Below are 14,062 nucleotides of genomic sequence, written 5' to 3'. Positions count from 1 at the left end.
TTCACAAAATAACTAAGAATATGGTGAAAGAAATCTATGTATTCTAATGGCAGTGTAATTTAGCAGAAAACCCCACTACTTCACATCAAGTTTTCCTCACCTGCACGAACAAGCAGCCTCAGACACTCACTCGAACCACGAGCTGCTGCTTCGTGGACTGGCACCCAGCCCCTGTTATCGGGAACGTCAGTGCTGTATCCCTGCTTGATGAGCTTCCTCAGCACTTTAACGTTCCCCTCCCTGGCCGCCAGCCCCACGGCAGAACACCGATCCGAGTAGGCTTCCGTGAAATCCATCCCTGCGTCCGGCCAGCTCTGCGGGAGGAAGAAAGGGGAGGAGAGGAGGGGAAAGAGGCGCCTGTCAGCACAGAACACGTATGAGGTCGGTTTGGTTCGTTCTGCAGCGGTTTTGGGGGTGCCATAGGTACCCAGTGGCTCCCTGCACACAGTTCGGAGGGCGGGGGGGGGGGGTGGTGGTGGTAATATTCCCCCGGCCAACAGCCACAAGGCGAGGAGCCGGCTCCCGGCGGGGCCGCCCCGGAGGCAGTGCGCAGGCCCGGGCCGTGCCGTGCCGCCCGGCAGTGGGGCAGGCGGGCGGGCGGCCATGTGGGTGTTCGGCTACGGCTCCCTCATCTGGAAGGTGGATTTCCCCTACGAGCAGAAGATGGTGGGGCGCGTCCTGGGCTACAGCCGCCGGTTCTGGCAGGGCAGCACGGACCACCGCGGCGTGCCGGGCAAGGTGAGGCGGGACGCGGCCGCGCGGGACACACCGGCCTCCTTCCTCCCCTGCGCAAGGGCAGAGCGGCCCTTCCGCGGGTGCGGAGCTCCGTGCTGCGGGGCCTCGGCCACGCTTTTACCCTTGAATTAAGTCCCTCTTGCGAGCAGCAGCCGCTTCCTGCCGCTCCAGGCGACTTCTGTATAGGGCAGAGGCGCAGTGTTTCCACTCTGATTTATCATCCATTGCATCGTGCCGAGGAGTGTTTCCTAAAGCTCAACAATTGGATTTCTTCATAGAATCCTATCCTGGTTTGTGTTGGAGGGGACCTTAAAGCTCCTCCAGCTCCAACCCCTGCCACGGGCAGGGACACCTTCCACTAGAGCAGCTTGCTCCAAGCCCCTGTGTCCAACCTGGCCTTGAACACTGCCAGGGATGGGGCAGCCACAGCTTCTCTGGGCACCCTGTGCCAGCGCCTCAGCACCCTCACAGGGAAGAGCTTCTGCCTAAGAGCTCAGCTCAGTCTCCCCTCGGGCAGGTTCAAGCCATTCCCCTTGGCCTGTCCCTACAGGCCCGTGTCCAAATGCCCTTCTTGTGTACTAGCAATTGAAAAAACCCAACAAACAACAAAATGAACCTCAAAGAGGAGGAGAATGGTAACAAAAATAACCACCAGTCCTTTTAACAGCTCAAAATTTACCATGTTATTTATTATAGACATTCATCTCAGTAACTCAGGGAGAATACCTCAGTGTGGGTGTCAGGCTTTGAACAGAAAGGTGAGTTAGCAAGGAAAAGGTGAGTGAGTTAGCAAGGAAAAGGTGAGTGAGTTAGCAAGGAAAGGCCAGAAGTGTCGACCTGAGCAACCACCTCACCAGTTTTGAGCCTTTCTACTTTCAAAAGGAAAGTCATGGAGGAGGAAGTACTGTTTGAAAATAGGAAGAAAGTCACCAAGAAAAAGAAACTACAATTCCAGAAGTGAGTGTTCCCAATTTCATGTAAACATAGCTGTTTTGAAACCACAGGAGTGAGAACAGAGTCTTACTCCCCATTGAAAGCCTGTACCACCCTCCCAAATACAGAAGGGCTGTAGCTCTTCTGTAATTCTAAAGAGCTCAACAAATATTAGACACAATAGGTTACAGAAGCACCCAGCACTGGAGATGAATGAGGGTGGGGCAGAGCCTTTAGGGCTGCAGATGCTGCTCAGGATTTACTGATCAGAAACACAAGCTGATCACAATGTATAGAAACAGCCACTGCCACACAGCTCTGCAACAACGGGCACACGCTGACTGCTGGGTTTGTACCGTGGAAGTGTTTTCCTAATGCTCCCTATGACATCTAACCTGCACCCTGGTAGCTCCACTCGCAAGTGGGAATATGGCTTTAGAAGAGCTCCTTGTCCAGGAAAGGCATAAGGATTCCACCTGCAGCCCTGATCCAGCTCTGAGGCAAGAGCACAAGAGGGACGTGGAGCTGTTGGAGTGAGTCCAGAGGAGGCCATGGAGATGCTGCGAGGGCTGGAGCAGCTCTGCTCTGGAGCCAGGCTGAGAGAGCTGGGCTGGGGCAGCCTGGAGAAGAGAAGGCTCCTGAAGGGGAGACCTGAGAGCAGCTCCAGTGCCTGAAGGGGCTGCAGGAAACCTGGAGAGGGGCTTTGGACAGGGGCCTGCAGGGATGGGACAAGGGGAATGGCTTGAACCTGCCAGAGGGGAGACTGAGATGAGCTCTTAGACAGAAGCTCTTCCCTGTGAGGGTGCTGAGGCGCTGGCACAGGGTGCCCAGAGAAGCTGTGGCTGCCCCATCCCTGGCAGTGTTCAAGGGCAGGTTGGACACAGGGGCTTGGAGCAAGCTGCTCTAGTGGAAGGTGTCCCTGCCCGTGGCAGGGCTTGGAGCTGGATGATCTTAAGATCTTTTCCAACCCAATCCATTCTTTGATTCCATGATATTTTCTGCTGGGCCAAGCTGGAATTCAGGATAATACTCACAGAGTAACTGTCGTTGCACAGATATTTAGCATCTTGCAAAATGCCCACACCAGGTTACTACCCACAAGTATACTTGGTTTTAAGAAGCCGAGACACTTGTATTTCTCCTCTGGTCAAGATCATAACCCAGAACCATCATCTGCAGGTGTACAGGGCCTTAAAACAAAACACCGCCCCCCCCATACATTGTTCTATTTCAGTGCTTGTTTGGACAGACTTGAAGACACAGCTCACTATCTAAATGGTTAATGCATTGATGTTTTACATAGAACACCTAGCACTAACAAAATACACTTTCTCTCAGCATCAACAAGTTAATGTCTTTTGTATTCCTGCAGTCCCTGGGTTGTTACTCCTACTTGCAAGGCAAAAAGGCTCCCTCAGTGCATGCTGAGAGGATACAGAGCTGAGACCAGGCAACTATAAAATCTTTACAGTCCTTGACATCAGTGATGAATTGAATCTCCTGTGGGTGAGCTACAGGTCAAACTGCTCCTTCAGTACTAACACATTTCAAAGAACAGCACTAAAGTAATAGCCAACAAGTTAAAATGCTCTCCTGAAAGCACCGGCTGCTCCAGCATTCCAGGGTCTGCAAACAAAACCACACGGAGCACTTTCAGGTACAATGGCTGGAAGCTGGTAGCGCAGGACATGGTTGACCTCTAATTGTACTTTGAACTGCTCAACTCATACTCTAATAAGACGGTTAATGAGTTATAAAGAATAATTAATCATGGGACTGTATTTTACAGCTTACAGGATGTTGAATTTGAAAGAATATATGGCAACTTATGCATTAGATGTAATTAAAAACAAGATTTTCAGAGGATTATTCTGAATAGTACATTAAAGCAGCTTGAGTTTTACCAGGCAAAACCAGTGCTCCCTGCAAAATAATGTTGTGGGCTTCTTACTGAATAAGGAAGAAAAATGTTTTCGTAAATAGCAAATTCCAGTTTTTTTAGTGCAAGCTTCAGAAACATCAACAGAAACGCACACCTGCACGATTCACACGAGTTTTCTCAGACATTAAGGAGTTTGCTTTTGCATTCAAGATCAGGGAAGTATAAATGCATTCAAGGGTTACAGCTGTTCCTATCGCAGTGTGGTGTGAACCACACTAACAGCTTGCTGCTGCCAGACCAGTGACGGTTGGCTTCCCCTCCTCTCAATCCCCCCTCCCAGCTCAGACCACTCACTTCAGCCTCTCCTTGGTCTGACACCAGCTCTCAATTGGCTGCACAGCACATCTGACATTTGGGAGTCTCACACCAGCAGCATTCCCAGTCCTGCTTAGGAAAAATCCCAGGGAAACTCAGTGGCATGATGAACACAGCTCCAGCTGTCTCCTACCACTGTCCAAATGTGTCCAGATAGAAACACCATGGGTATCTGCACACGTAGAGCTACCACATCAACCTGAGGTGAAATCAGTTTAAGGTAATGAAGGGCTTTTAGTTTGTTAGAAGTGAATGGGGGAAGAAAGGAGGTTGGACTGGAGCACCTGCAGAGGTGCCTTCCCACCTCTGTGATCCCCTGCTTTACCCTGGATGGCTGCCTGTGAGGGAGCTATAGAGGACAGAGGGAGGCTCCTGTCACCCCATAATGAGCACAGGAAAAGGACATAGAAAAGGCCAGCCTTTGGCAAAATAAATCGGTGCTTTCAAAGAAACCAGTTATTACCTTCCTATTTCCCTGGCAGTGTTCAAGGTCAGGTTGGACAAGGCCTTGGGTGAGCTGGTTTAGTGTGAGGTGTCCCTGCCCATGGCAGGGATGTTGGAACTTGATGATCTTAAGGTCCTTTCCAACCCAAACTATTCTATGATTATTCTATGATTCTACTTATTAGTAAACTTACATCTCCCTTTCTGAAAACAACCTGAAGAGGTAGTCAAGCTATAATTCTTTCTAAGGTCAGATTTCCTTTTATTCCAGATACAAAAGTCCATGGATTCATCTATCAGTAAATATTTAGGCATTTCAGTAGCTGAGCAGTTTATGGTGCCACTGAGAACAGTAACAGTGGAAGATCTTATTCCAGTTTACCCCAGTACTTTACTTTTATTTAGTATTTAGGCTTCAGCCACAATCATTCCTGGTGATAAAGAGAAAGCTGCTTCCCACCCCAGAACATGTCTTTAATCCACAGTTTACAAGATCTTAGGGACCAGTTTTGAGTGTACATGTGAAGGAAGTATTGATGGCTATGGAAATACTTCCCAAAAGGAACACCTGAGTTACTGTGATTAATCATGGTTTCCTTGGAGTACTCAAATAGTAATCATTTAGTATTCATTTAGTTTTGTTGCCTTATTTTATCAATCAGGTCAGGAGTAGATGGCTGATGTGGGAGAGACCTGGCATAAAAGTGAAAACCCACAGCACCTCAGAGCTTATAAATAAAGAGCCTTTAAGACTATAACAGCCCTGAATAAGTAGTATCTACAGTTGGTGGTATCTAAAAGTGCTCTGCAAAAAAAAACCCTAGATTTCCTGTTTGGCTTGCAGCTGGTAACTGTGTAGGAGAAAACCCCACGCTTATAGTACTATTCTGTGATTCCATGAGGGAGACAAGCCCAACTACAGACTTACTAAACACAAAAGCATGGGCATGGCAGTGAAATTGCCTTAAAGACTGAAATGTAGTCGCCTAAGACTCAAAATTACTCAAGACTAACTGAAAGGCATCTAAGTGTGTCACATTCAGATCATCTTTGTCACTCCCAAGAAAATGAATTTCCATCCTATACTAAAATTGAATGTTGGTACCTCTGCTTTCCCCGCCTCAAATCAGAGACATTTGTACACTTGCAAAAAATCTGATGCCAAGATTAGTGGTTTTAAACTACAAGTGTAGTTCTCCATAGGGTATTATGTTTTAAAGTTGTATTCTCTGGGTTATATGACCAATTTCAACAGTTTTCAGTATTTGCATACTGGATTCTTACTCTTCCAGCAAGTAGTAATTCCTTGGCAAAACAAGCCATTACCAAGATATCCTCCCTCTGCCCAGTCAGGAACAATGAGCTGGAATGGGGAAAAGGAGAAAACAGTCTTTTGCACAATATAAACTTCTTTTGTCAATTTAGAATAACCTGGTGCTTACTAAGAATTACTAGCAGGTTTCTTTGCTGTGTGTTTTCAAACCATCTAAGTAGCTAAGAGCTTATAAACCTAGAAGTTGCCATGCGTCATAGTGTGTGATTAACACTTTGTAGAATCCAGTTAGTTTTACATTAACGAATTATTGGCACTGTTTTAAATGGGGATAGAATTGAGTGAGGAGAGCACACACAAAGCAAAGCCATTCAAAACCTTTCTGTTGCTGCCTGCCCTTAATTTAACCTCCTTGTTGCTGCCACCTTCCACTCAGAATTTCACATTCTGTTTATCTAAAACAAATCCAAAGCTATGCTCAGGAAGTATTTATACTGGATCTCACAGAACAGACCTTACCAAGATGGTCCTGGATTAGTTCTCTGACCCTTTCATTATTCCTCAGTGTTTCTTGGTTTGGTTTGGCTCAGGATTTAGGGTAAAAGCCTCTAACTGAACTACTCTCTTTCATTGTAGCCTGGAAGAGTTGTGACTCTGGTGGAAGATCCTGAGGTACAGTACTCCTGTTCTGTCTCTGTAGTGTACCGAATGTCCTGTTGCATTTCCAGCCTGTGTAGTAAGTCTCTATTCATTTTTGCTTCTCTCCAAGCAAATAACAGAGTTATCTTTAGTGCAGTGAAAAGTTCCCTCAAAATTTCTTGGTGTCATTCCAATGACTCTAGATCATTTAAAATAAATCAATAATTCCAAATGAAGAAACTGGAAGTACTCTGGGTCTGTCACTACCAAAGGTATATTGAAAGTATTTTCTGGAGTAGTCACTTCAGCTGCCCAGTTGGAACATGCAGAACTTCACTTCCAGGATAGGTGTAGTGCTGACAATACACCAATAGTAGACCCTAGATGTTTGTCAGAACTGTAATTTTGCCCTCCCAAAGTGAAATGAAATAAATCACAACTACATTTCAGTGATGAAAAAGGAGATATTGCTTCATTGTTTTGCTACACAGATAAAATGCTTAAGGAATTAAATGCCACAACTCCTGTGTTTGCTTTTACATAATATTGTGAAATTAGCTCCCATTGAGAGAAAATGGTCACTGGCCCAAGTGTACCATTCTCAATGATCATAGAATTATAGAATCCCAAACTGGTTTGTGTTGGAAGAGACCTTAAAGCTCATCCAGTTCCAACCCCCTGCCACTGACAGGGACCCCTTCCACCAGAGCAGCTTGCTCCAAGCCCCTGTGTCCAACCTGGCCTTGAACACTGCCAGGGATGGGGCAGCCACAGCTTCTCTGGGCACCCTGTGCCAGCGCCTCAGCACCCTCACAGGGAAGAGCTTCTGCCTAAGAGCTCAGCTCAGTCTCCCCTCGGGCAGGTTCAAGCCACTCCCCTTGGCCTGTCCCTGCATCCCTTGTCCCAAGCCCCTCTCCAGGTTTCCTGCAGCCCCTTCAGGCACTGGAGCTGCTCTCAGGTCTCCCCTTCAGGAGCCTTCTCTTCTCCAGGCTGCCCCAGCCCAGCTCTCTCAGCCTGGCTCCAGAGCAGAGCTGCTCCAGCCCTCACAGCAGCTCCATGGCCTCCTCTGGCCTCGCTCCAGCAGCTCCACATCCTTCTTGTGCTGCTGCCCCAGAGCTGGATCAGGGCTGCAAGAGGGGGTCTCCCCAGGGCACAGCAGAGGGACAGGATCCCCTCCCTGAGCTGCTGCGCACGCTCTGGGGGTGCAGCCAAGCACATGGGGACTTCTGAGCTCAAGCACACACTGAAGCCGGGTCAGGGTGAGCTTCTCCTCACCCAGCACTGCCAAATCCTTTCCCTCAGGGCTGCTCTCCAGTCACCGAAATCCATGTTACCCATTTCTAATTCTGTTTGATAGTAAAGGCAGCACCTTACAGCTAACCACTAGGGTTAGTTCTAGGGCTCTTACCCCCAGAAAGCCCTCAGTTGGACTGTTCACCAGCTGGGACAAGAGCCTTCTGCTAGGCTGGGGGAGCCTGGGGCAGCTGTTGCAGGATACACCTCAGATGCAATGCTTTCCCATTTCCTGCTGACCACTGGGCTCATGCTATATTCTGCCCCTTGCTGGGATGGCTGTAATGGTTGTGTCCTTCCAGCCTCCCTCCTCCCCAGGAGAGGGAATTCCTGCAGGTACTAGTGCTTCCAGGGGGGATGAGAGGGAAGAAAGGATGGCATGGTAGCAGAGGGAGGGCAAGGCCACACAACACCAGGCCACAAGACATGGAAGACATGTATTTTGGTAGTCATTTAGTTTTGATTTACACTTGCTTATCTATATAATCAGTAATGCTCTTGCTGCCATACCTACCTGTTCCCCTGACACAGTAGCCACCAAGAGAGGTAAGTCTAGTGCAGTTGAAAACTTCAGCTGTTCTTTGCAGTTAGCAAAAGCAGCAGAATGCAGTGCCTGGTCTCTCACTGTGTATTTCTGTACCTTTCTAGTCAGGGGTTTCACATCACTGTACTGCTGGGTACCATTATGTTACACAGGCGCCTATAGAGACAAAGAATAGTTGTGTTTGCTGTCACTCAGTTGGTATTGATAAGCAAACTTTCTTGTTCCCATAGAAACTTGTTTCCCCTTAGCAAACCAGTTTTGCTTGGTTGGGTTTTTAATCCTTTTCTCCAGAACCTGATGTGGCCACATCATCTCCCTTTACACATCAACATAAAATGATACAACAAATCCTTTGCTTTCATTTCAGTTACTAATTCTACCTTATGCTGAAGGTATCTTAGCAGACGGTAGCAGTTACTCCCCTGTGCATGCACACTAAGCAGCAGTGGTCCTTTCAGTGGCAAAGCTCCATGCTAACCTGTGTGTGTCCTTTTCCACTAGTGATACACATAGCACAGCTTGGAAACATCTCATCTACAGAGTTAATTCTACTTGTTCTACCTGAATTTCTTTGCCAGTTAAGAGGAAACCACACACAAAAACCCAATCATGTTCCCTGTCTGGTTACTGGGTTATAATTCCCATTACCTGAAACAGGAATCCCTTGTCCTGAAAACTAAATGAACGAGCAGCACTTGTCTGCTCTAATCCCTGTCTCCACCACACCCACATGTATGTTCCTGTCAGCATCAAAGCAGGTCTGAATGCCAGATTTGACACAAGAGAATAAAATGTGCAGAAGAGGCTAGTTTTAAAACTAATACATTTCATGCAGCTGGAGGGAACCCAGATCCCAGAATCAACCAGGTTGGAAAAGCCCTCTAAACTCATCAGGTCCAACCGTTCCCCAGCACTAACCCATGGCACTGAGGCCTCGTCTCCACGGGGTGTGAACCCTTGCAGGGACGGTGACTGCAGCCCTGCCCTGGGCAGCCTGTTCCAATGCCTGAGCACCCTCTGGGGCAGGAATTGTTCCTCAGCTCCATCTAAACCTGCCCTGGTGCAGCTTGAGGCCGTTTCCTCTTGTCCCATCCCTTGCTCCCTGGGAGCAGAGCCCAGCCCCTCCTGGCTCCATCCTCCTGGCAGGCACTTGTAGGGAGCCATCAGGTCCCCCCTGAGCCTTCTCTTCTCCACAGAGCCCCCCAGGTCCCTCAGCCCTTCCCCATCACACTTGTGCTCCAGGTCCTGCACCAGCTCTGCTGCCCTTCTCTGGCCCCACTCCAGGACCTCAATATCTCAGGATGCTGAGGGGAAGCAGGGAACCCATTTGTGCACTCATTACATCAAATGCTGTAACCAGCTACAAAAGATGTGTAGAAAATTATTCTTGATTTTTTAATTATTTTTTAATAAATTGCCTTTGACCAGTATATGGTCTGAGTGCAAAATCCAATACTCATGAATTAATACCATCACCCCAGCACTGTCTGGGATCTTGACTGAATATTGAAATCCAGTGTAGGGATAAAAACCCAACAGCACACCACAGACCAAAGCAACAACAAAACACACACCTTAACTGCTTTGCCATCATTACTGTAGCACTGACACAGACCAATTTAACTGCAGAAGAATCCGCATTTGATGTTGCCAGCAGACAAAACAAACTACCATTCGCTGTACAACAGCGCTGGTAAGAAACGCCCTGTAGCTGTCAGTAGATAACAGACCATCGTCACTTCTCTATGCTACTTCAAAACAAAACCCCCACGTACATCTCTTCCTACACAGATCTGACTGATTTATAGAAAACTTGGTAGGAGAGTATAAGTAATCCACACCACAGTCAGATAACACCTCTGAGAAAGTATTTATGAAGAGGATAAAGAAATACTCAGATTCTCAAGGACAATCATGAAATTTAACCTCACTGTTTGCTGACGTGCTGGGTATGCCACATTTCATTATGCAAAATGAAGGTTTATCTCTCAGCTTGTTCTTCTCCGATTCAGTTTCAATGCAGTAAGATCACCACACTCACCCCTCCAAGTGCATGTGACAGATGTAGGTGACACTCGGGTCCTTAGACATGAAACTGCAACTAAGCAGCAGTCTCATCAAAACTCCTTCAAATTTGGCACTATTTAAAATTTTAATTTTCAGATACAAACTTATCTTCCTGACCTGACAAAATCTCTATCCTTTTTGCCAGCACCTCAGTAGCCTGTGCCAAGGCTATTTACTGCTTCAAATTTAATGGTCACAACAAATTACTTGGTAAGAAAGGCCTCAGCATTAGCAAGAAAGTGGATGATCAATCTGTAAATTACCCTTTTAGTTTGTGCCTCTCTCCAGAAACAGTGTGAGCTATAAAAGGACTGAAAATTGAAGAAAATTAATGTATTTAGGAGAGTTTTACGTAAATGCATTGATTTCCGAGTACCCTTTTAAACCCTGCTTGGATTTTCTCCTCTTCTGTCCTGCAACAGGGGTGTGTATGGGGTGTTGCTTACAGACTGCCACCTGGACAAGAATGTGAAGTAAAGGCATACCTGGACTTCAGAGAGAAAGGAGGCTACAGGACTGCAACTGTCAATTTCTACCCCAAAGACTCCTCAGTAAAGCCATTTGATGTCCTGCTCTACATTGGCAGCTGTGACAACCCTAACTACCTTGGTCCTGCTCCTCTGGAGGAGATTGCGGAACAGATTCTGAATGCAGTTGGTCCTAGTGGAAGAAACACAGAATACCTGTTTGAACTTGCCAGTTCCATCAGAAACCTCGTACCAGAGGATGTAGACGAGCATCTCTTCTCCTTAGAAACACTAGTAAAGAAACTCTTAGAAAAGCATCAAAACCTCAACAGTCTATAAATAGTTGTTGTGGTTTCAGCCTGAACCCAGGACAATAGTTTATTTCTTTTAGTGATCTTACTTCACCTTCAGAGGAATGGTTTCATTGCACAACGGATATATGACTTGGAGGCATGTTTCTCTGTAGTATGCTATCTTATTTTCATATTTAGAATAGTAGTTGGTCACTAAAACACACCATTACAAAACTAACTCTTTCAGGAGCCAATAGAAAAGGGAGCAGAGAAAGTGTTTTATTTAGGTTTGAATTTGGTATATTGGGCTTTTAGCCAAAGACTGCATCTTTCTGAAAAGCTCAAGAGAACTCTTCGTTTGAAGACTATAATTACAATTTCAGGTTTAAAAGAAATATTTAGAGTATTTTTAAGATGAAAGTCTACATTTAAATACAACTCCCATTGATTTTAAGTGGTAGTTCTTTCTGATTCCAGAGCAAAGGTGAGGGTCCCTGTCAGCTGAAGAGGTAAACGTTAAGTAAGAGTTGTAAACTGCATAGTAAATGCACAATAGAACATTTACCTCTTCAATGTTCAGCTTCACTGAAATGAAGTTATTGCACTGAATTAGTCACTTTACCCTTTACATATTATTTTGTCTTTAAAAAAAGAGGATAAACCTTTCTTACTGTCAAGGGAAGACTTCTTCCCCTTGGCTCATGTCAAACCCCTGAAAGCCAAAGCACAGGAGACTTGGACACAAACAAGCCATAACTTATCAGTGCCTCCTTTTAGTTTCTAATATAAAGAATAAAGCCAAAATGTTAAAATTCAGAATATGACTTGAAGTCACAATGCAGCAAGAACATTCAGAAACTCTCATCTCCCGTTACCTGTGTTTAGATGCTGTTGTAACCCATCTTTTAAAGAAATCCCCCATGTCTGAGGGTAGACTTTAAGCCAGTACTTTTCAACTGCTGTTACAGGGATTCACAGACAAAAGGTACTTAAGAAAGGAACCCTCTTTCCAGTGTGTTGTACAGGCATCCATAGGAAGAGGGTTGGGAAGCCACCAGTTCAGGCTGGCAGGTTTACTTCACACAAAACAGAAGGAAATGGAGTTTCTGTCCAAGAAGGCCTTGTTTTGCTTCTCAGAAATCTAAGTGGTCTTTGTTCATTTTTAACAAATGTATATTTTTATATGTTAATATAGGAAAGGTTCTGTTTCAAACACCATGTAACGTCAAAAGTTCTCGCACAGAGAATGTGTGTTTAGAAGCAGCTTTTAAGCCTGTATTTTGTATCAGCGATTGGAAACCCTGTATACAGGTTGTCCCTTTCTCTTCTTTACATTTTCTTGTTTTATATTTGCAATTGCTTGAAAATATCAGGGTTATCAGAATAAGAAGCTGTTATCCTTTTACCTGGCCACCTATAAAAGCCAACAAGAACACCGATGAATGTTAACAGGAAACATTTGGGAAAGGCAGTTGGATGAGTAAAAAATAAGATCCTAAAATTCAAACCTAAATTTGAGATAATTACACCAGTTATAATATTTAACCAAAAAGATGGATTTTTTACATACCAGATTATGATTTTAGGGTGTCTCTGGCATCTCTTAAGCATTGATCCATGGGGGGGGGGGAATAGAAGCTTTTAGAAGCTACTACTCACTATTGATAGTTGAATGCCACTATTTTAAGAGTACCTGATGGGGGTACTCTACACTGCAGAAGCAAATCCTCTGATCGTATTGGCAAAGTAATTCTATGTACTGAGCCCCCATTTTTCTATTTGGATATGAGTTACTTGCAAACTAATGGAATATCCTTTGAAGGTCTTGATTCTCCACTGCACTGTGCTGGTTTATGGATGATGTACCTGCGTGGAAAAGCTACCCCAGTGGTATAGCAGGAGACGAGCTGGATCTGAACTTCCAGGATAATAGCCCTCAAGATTCCCAAAGCTGGAACTGAGTGACTTCATGCACCAAAGATGGACAGTGATAACCATCACCCAAATCAGCATTAATGAAGATGTTCCTTTACACATGTATTTATTCACCTGGACTTAAAAAGTAACTCCTTAAGTGTTGCTGGATACTTAACTGTTACCAAAACCAGTTATATGTGATTTACTGCAAGGATATTTAAGTGTTTAAAAGAATAGTACCCTCAGAAAACCCAAGCAACAACAGCACTTCCTTTCTTGTGCTTACTTCAGATTTAAGAAGCTGTATTAAAGTTAAAACATGTAGAATGGCACATCCACTCCTACAATTCGTTCCTCAAAGACTTATCCTTGTTCCTTAAAACAGGGCAGGGGATGCTTCCACTCACTATGATCCCAAAACGTTAGTGATGATTCCCTCTTTAATTATTTAAGCACTGTGCTGGGGCATTGTGATTACGTATGGCTCTGCATTCTGTAGTTTTTGTTATATTACTGGCTCATTTCTTTTCCTGATTCACAGGAATTGCAGCAATATCTGTAACAAAACATTCCAGTTTGTGCATACAACTCCAGTACAATAAAAGTGCATCAATTTACTGATGGTGTTGGGGAAAGATTTCCAGAACTGTTTATTTAAAGGGTATCCATGGTAGGATGGACATCAATGTGTGTCCTACTTCATCTTGTTAGAAAGTGCTGTTAGGCCTCATGGTGAAAAAGAATATACAAGAGCTGGCTACTCTTTGCCTAATAGTAGTCTTGAACTGTGTCAGCATTAGGGGTTAATTACAGCACTGGAAATACACCTTTGCTCTTGTGTAGCGTTTCAGCCACAACTCTGCCCAGTTTCAGTCCCCAGCAAAAGCCTAGTGTGCTTTCAGGTCTGTTATCACAAAAATGGGGATACACTTTTTATGTCCCATATATGCTGAATTTTCTCATTAAATCTAAATTTGTGGCAACTTACAGAGATTTTAGATACATTTTCACTGTACAACCACACACAAAGTTACCCCTAAACTTGGTTCCAAACAATTTCTAAGGCCATTTGTAAGAAAAAGAACTTGTCCAGCAGTTGGTCAAGATACACCCTCCCTGTGATGCTGAAAGGGGTCACACCACTGGGTGGTACATACACTGATGTAGCTATAAATTCTCTTGGAATCTTCCAAATAAAAG

General features: G+C 45.1%; 3 protein-coding genes across 4 annotated transcripts in view; 2 read left to right on the top strand and 1 right to left on the bottom strand.

Annotated features, from left to right (window-relative positions):
• Positions 1-14,062, top strand: part of NPHP1 (nephrocystin 1) — a 180,991-nt gene that overhangs the window by 33,851 nt on the left and 133,078 nt on the right. The window lies entirely within an intron of this gene.
• The window catches only part of ASB3 (ankyrin repeat and SOCS box containing 3), a 28,736-nt gene that overhangs the window by 11,797 nt on the left and 2,877 nt on the right, over positions 1-14,062 (bottom strand). Inside the window, exon 2 of the mRNA XM_057405842.1 lies at positions 101-314. Within this exon, the coding sequence (XP_057261825.1) occupies positions 101-296 (196 nt within the window). The 5' untranslated portion in view covers positions 297-314. The remainder of the gene's footprint in view (positions 1-100; positions 315-14,062) is intronic.
• On the top strand, positions 540-12,574 carry CHAC2 (ChaC glutathione specific gamma-glutamylcyclotransferase 2). 2 transcript variants are annotated; one of them, XM_057405847.1, is made up of 3 exons: positions 540-738; positions 6,279-6,314; positions 10,605-12,574. In XM_057405847.1, exons 1-3 carry the CDS (start codon positions 604-606, stop codon positions 10,989-10,991), a joined length of 558 nt encoding a protein of 185 aa, XP_057261830.1. In that variant the 5' UTR covers positions 540-603; the 3' UTR covers positions 10,992-12,574. The 2 variants fall into 2 exon arrangements, with proteins under 2 accessions (XP_057261830.1, XP_057261831.1); XM_057405848.1 differs by having other exon boundaries at positions 547-738; positions 10,608-12,574.

This window comes from Pezoporus wallicus, unplaced genomic scaffold (genome assembly GCF_028554395.1).
Source record: "Pezoporus wallicus isolate ANWC-B61680 ecotype Strahan unplaced genomic scaffold, APGP_CSIRO_Pwel_v1 contig_6714, whole genome shotgun sequence".
Lineage (NCBI taxonomy): Eukaryota > Metazoa > Chordata > Aves > Psittaciformes > Psittacidae > Pezoporus > Pezoporus wallicus.
The sequence above is the reverse complement of the archived record's forward strand: the minus strand, read 5'-3'. Positions and strand labels throughout refer to the sequence as shown.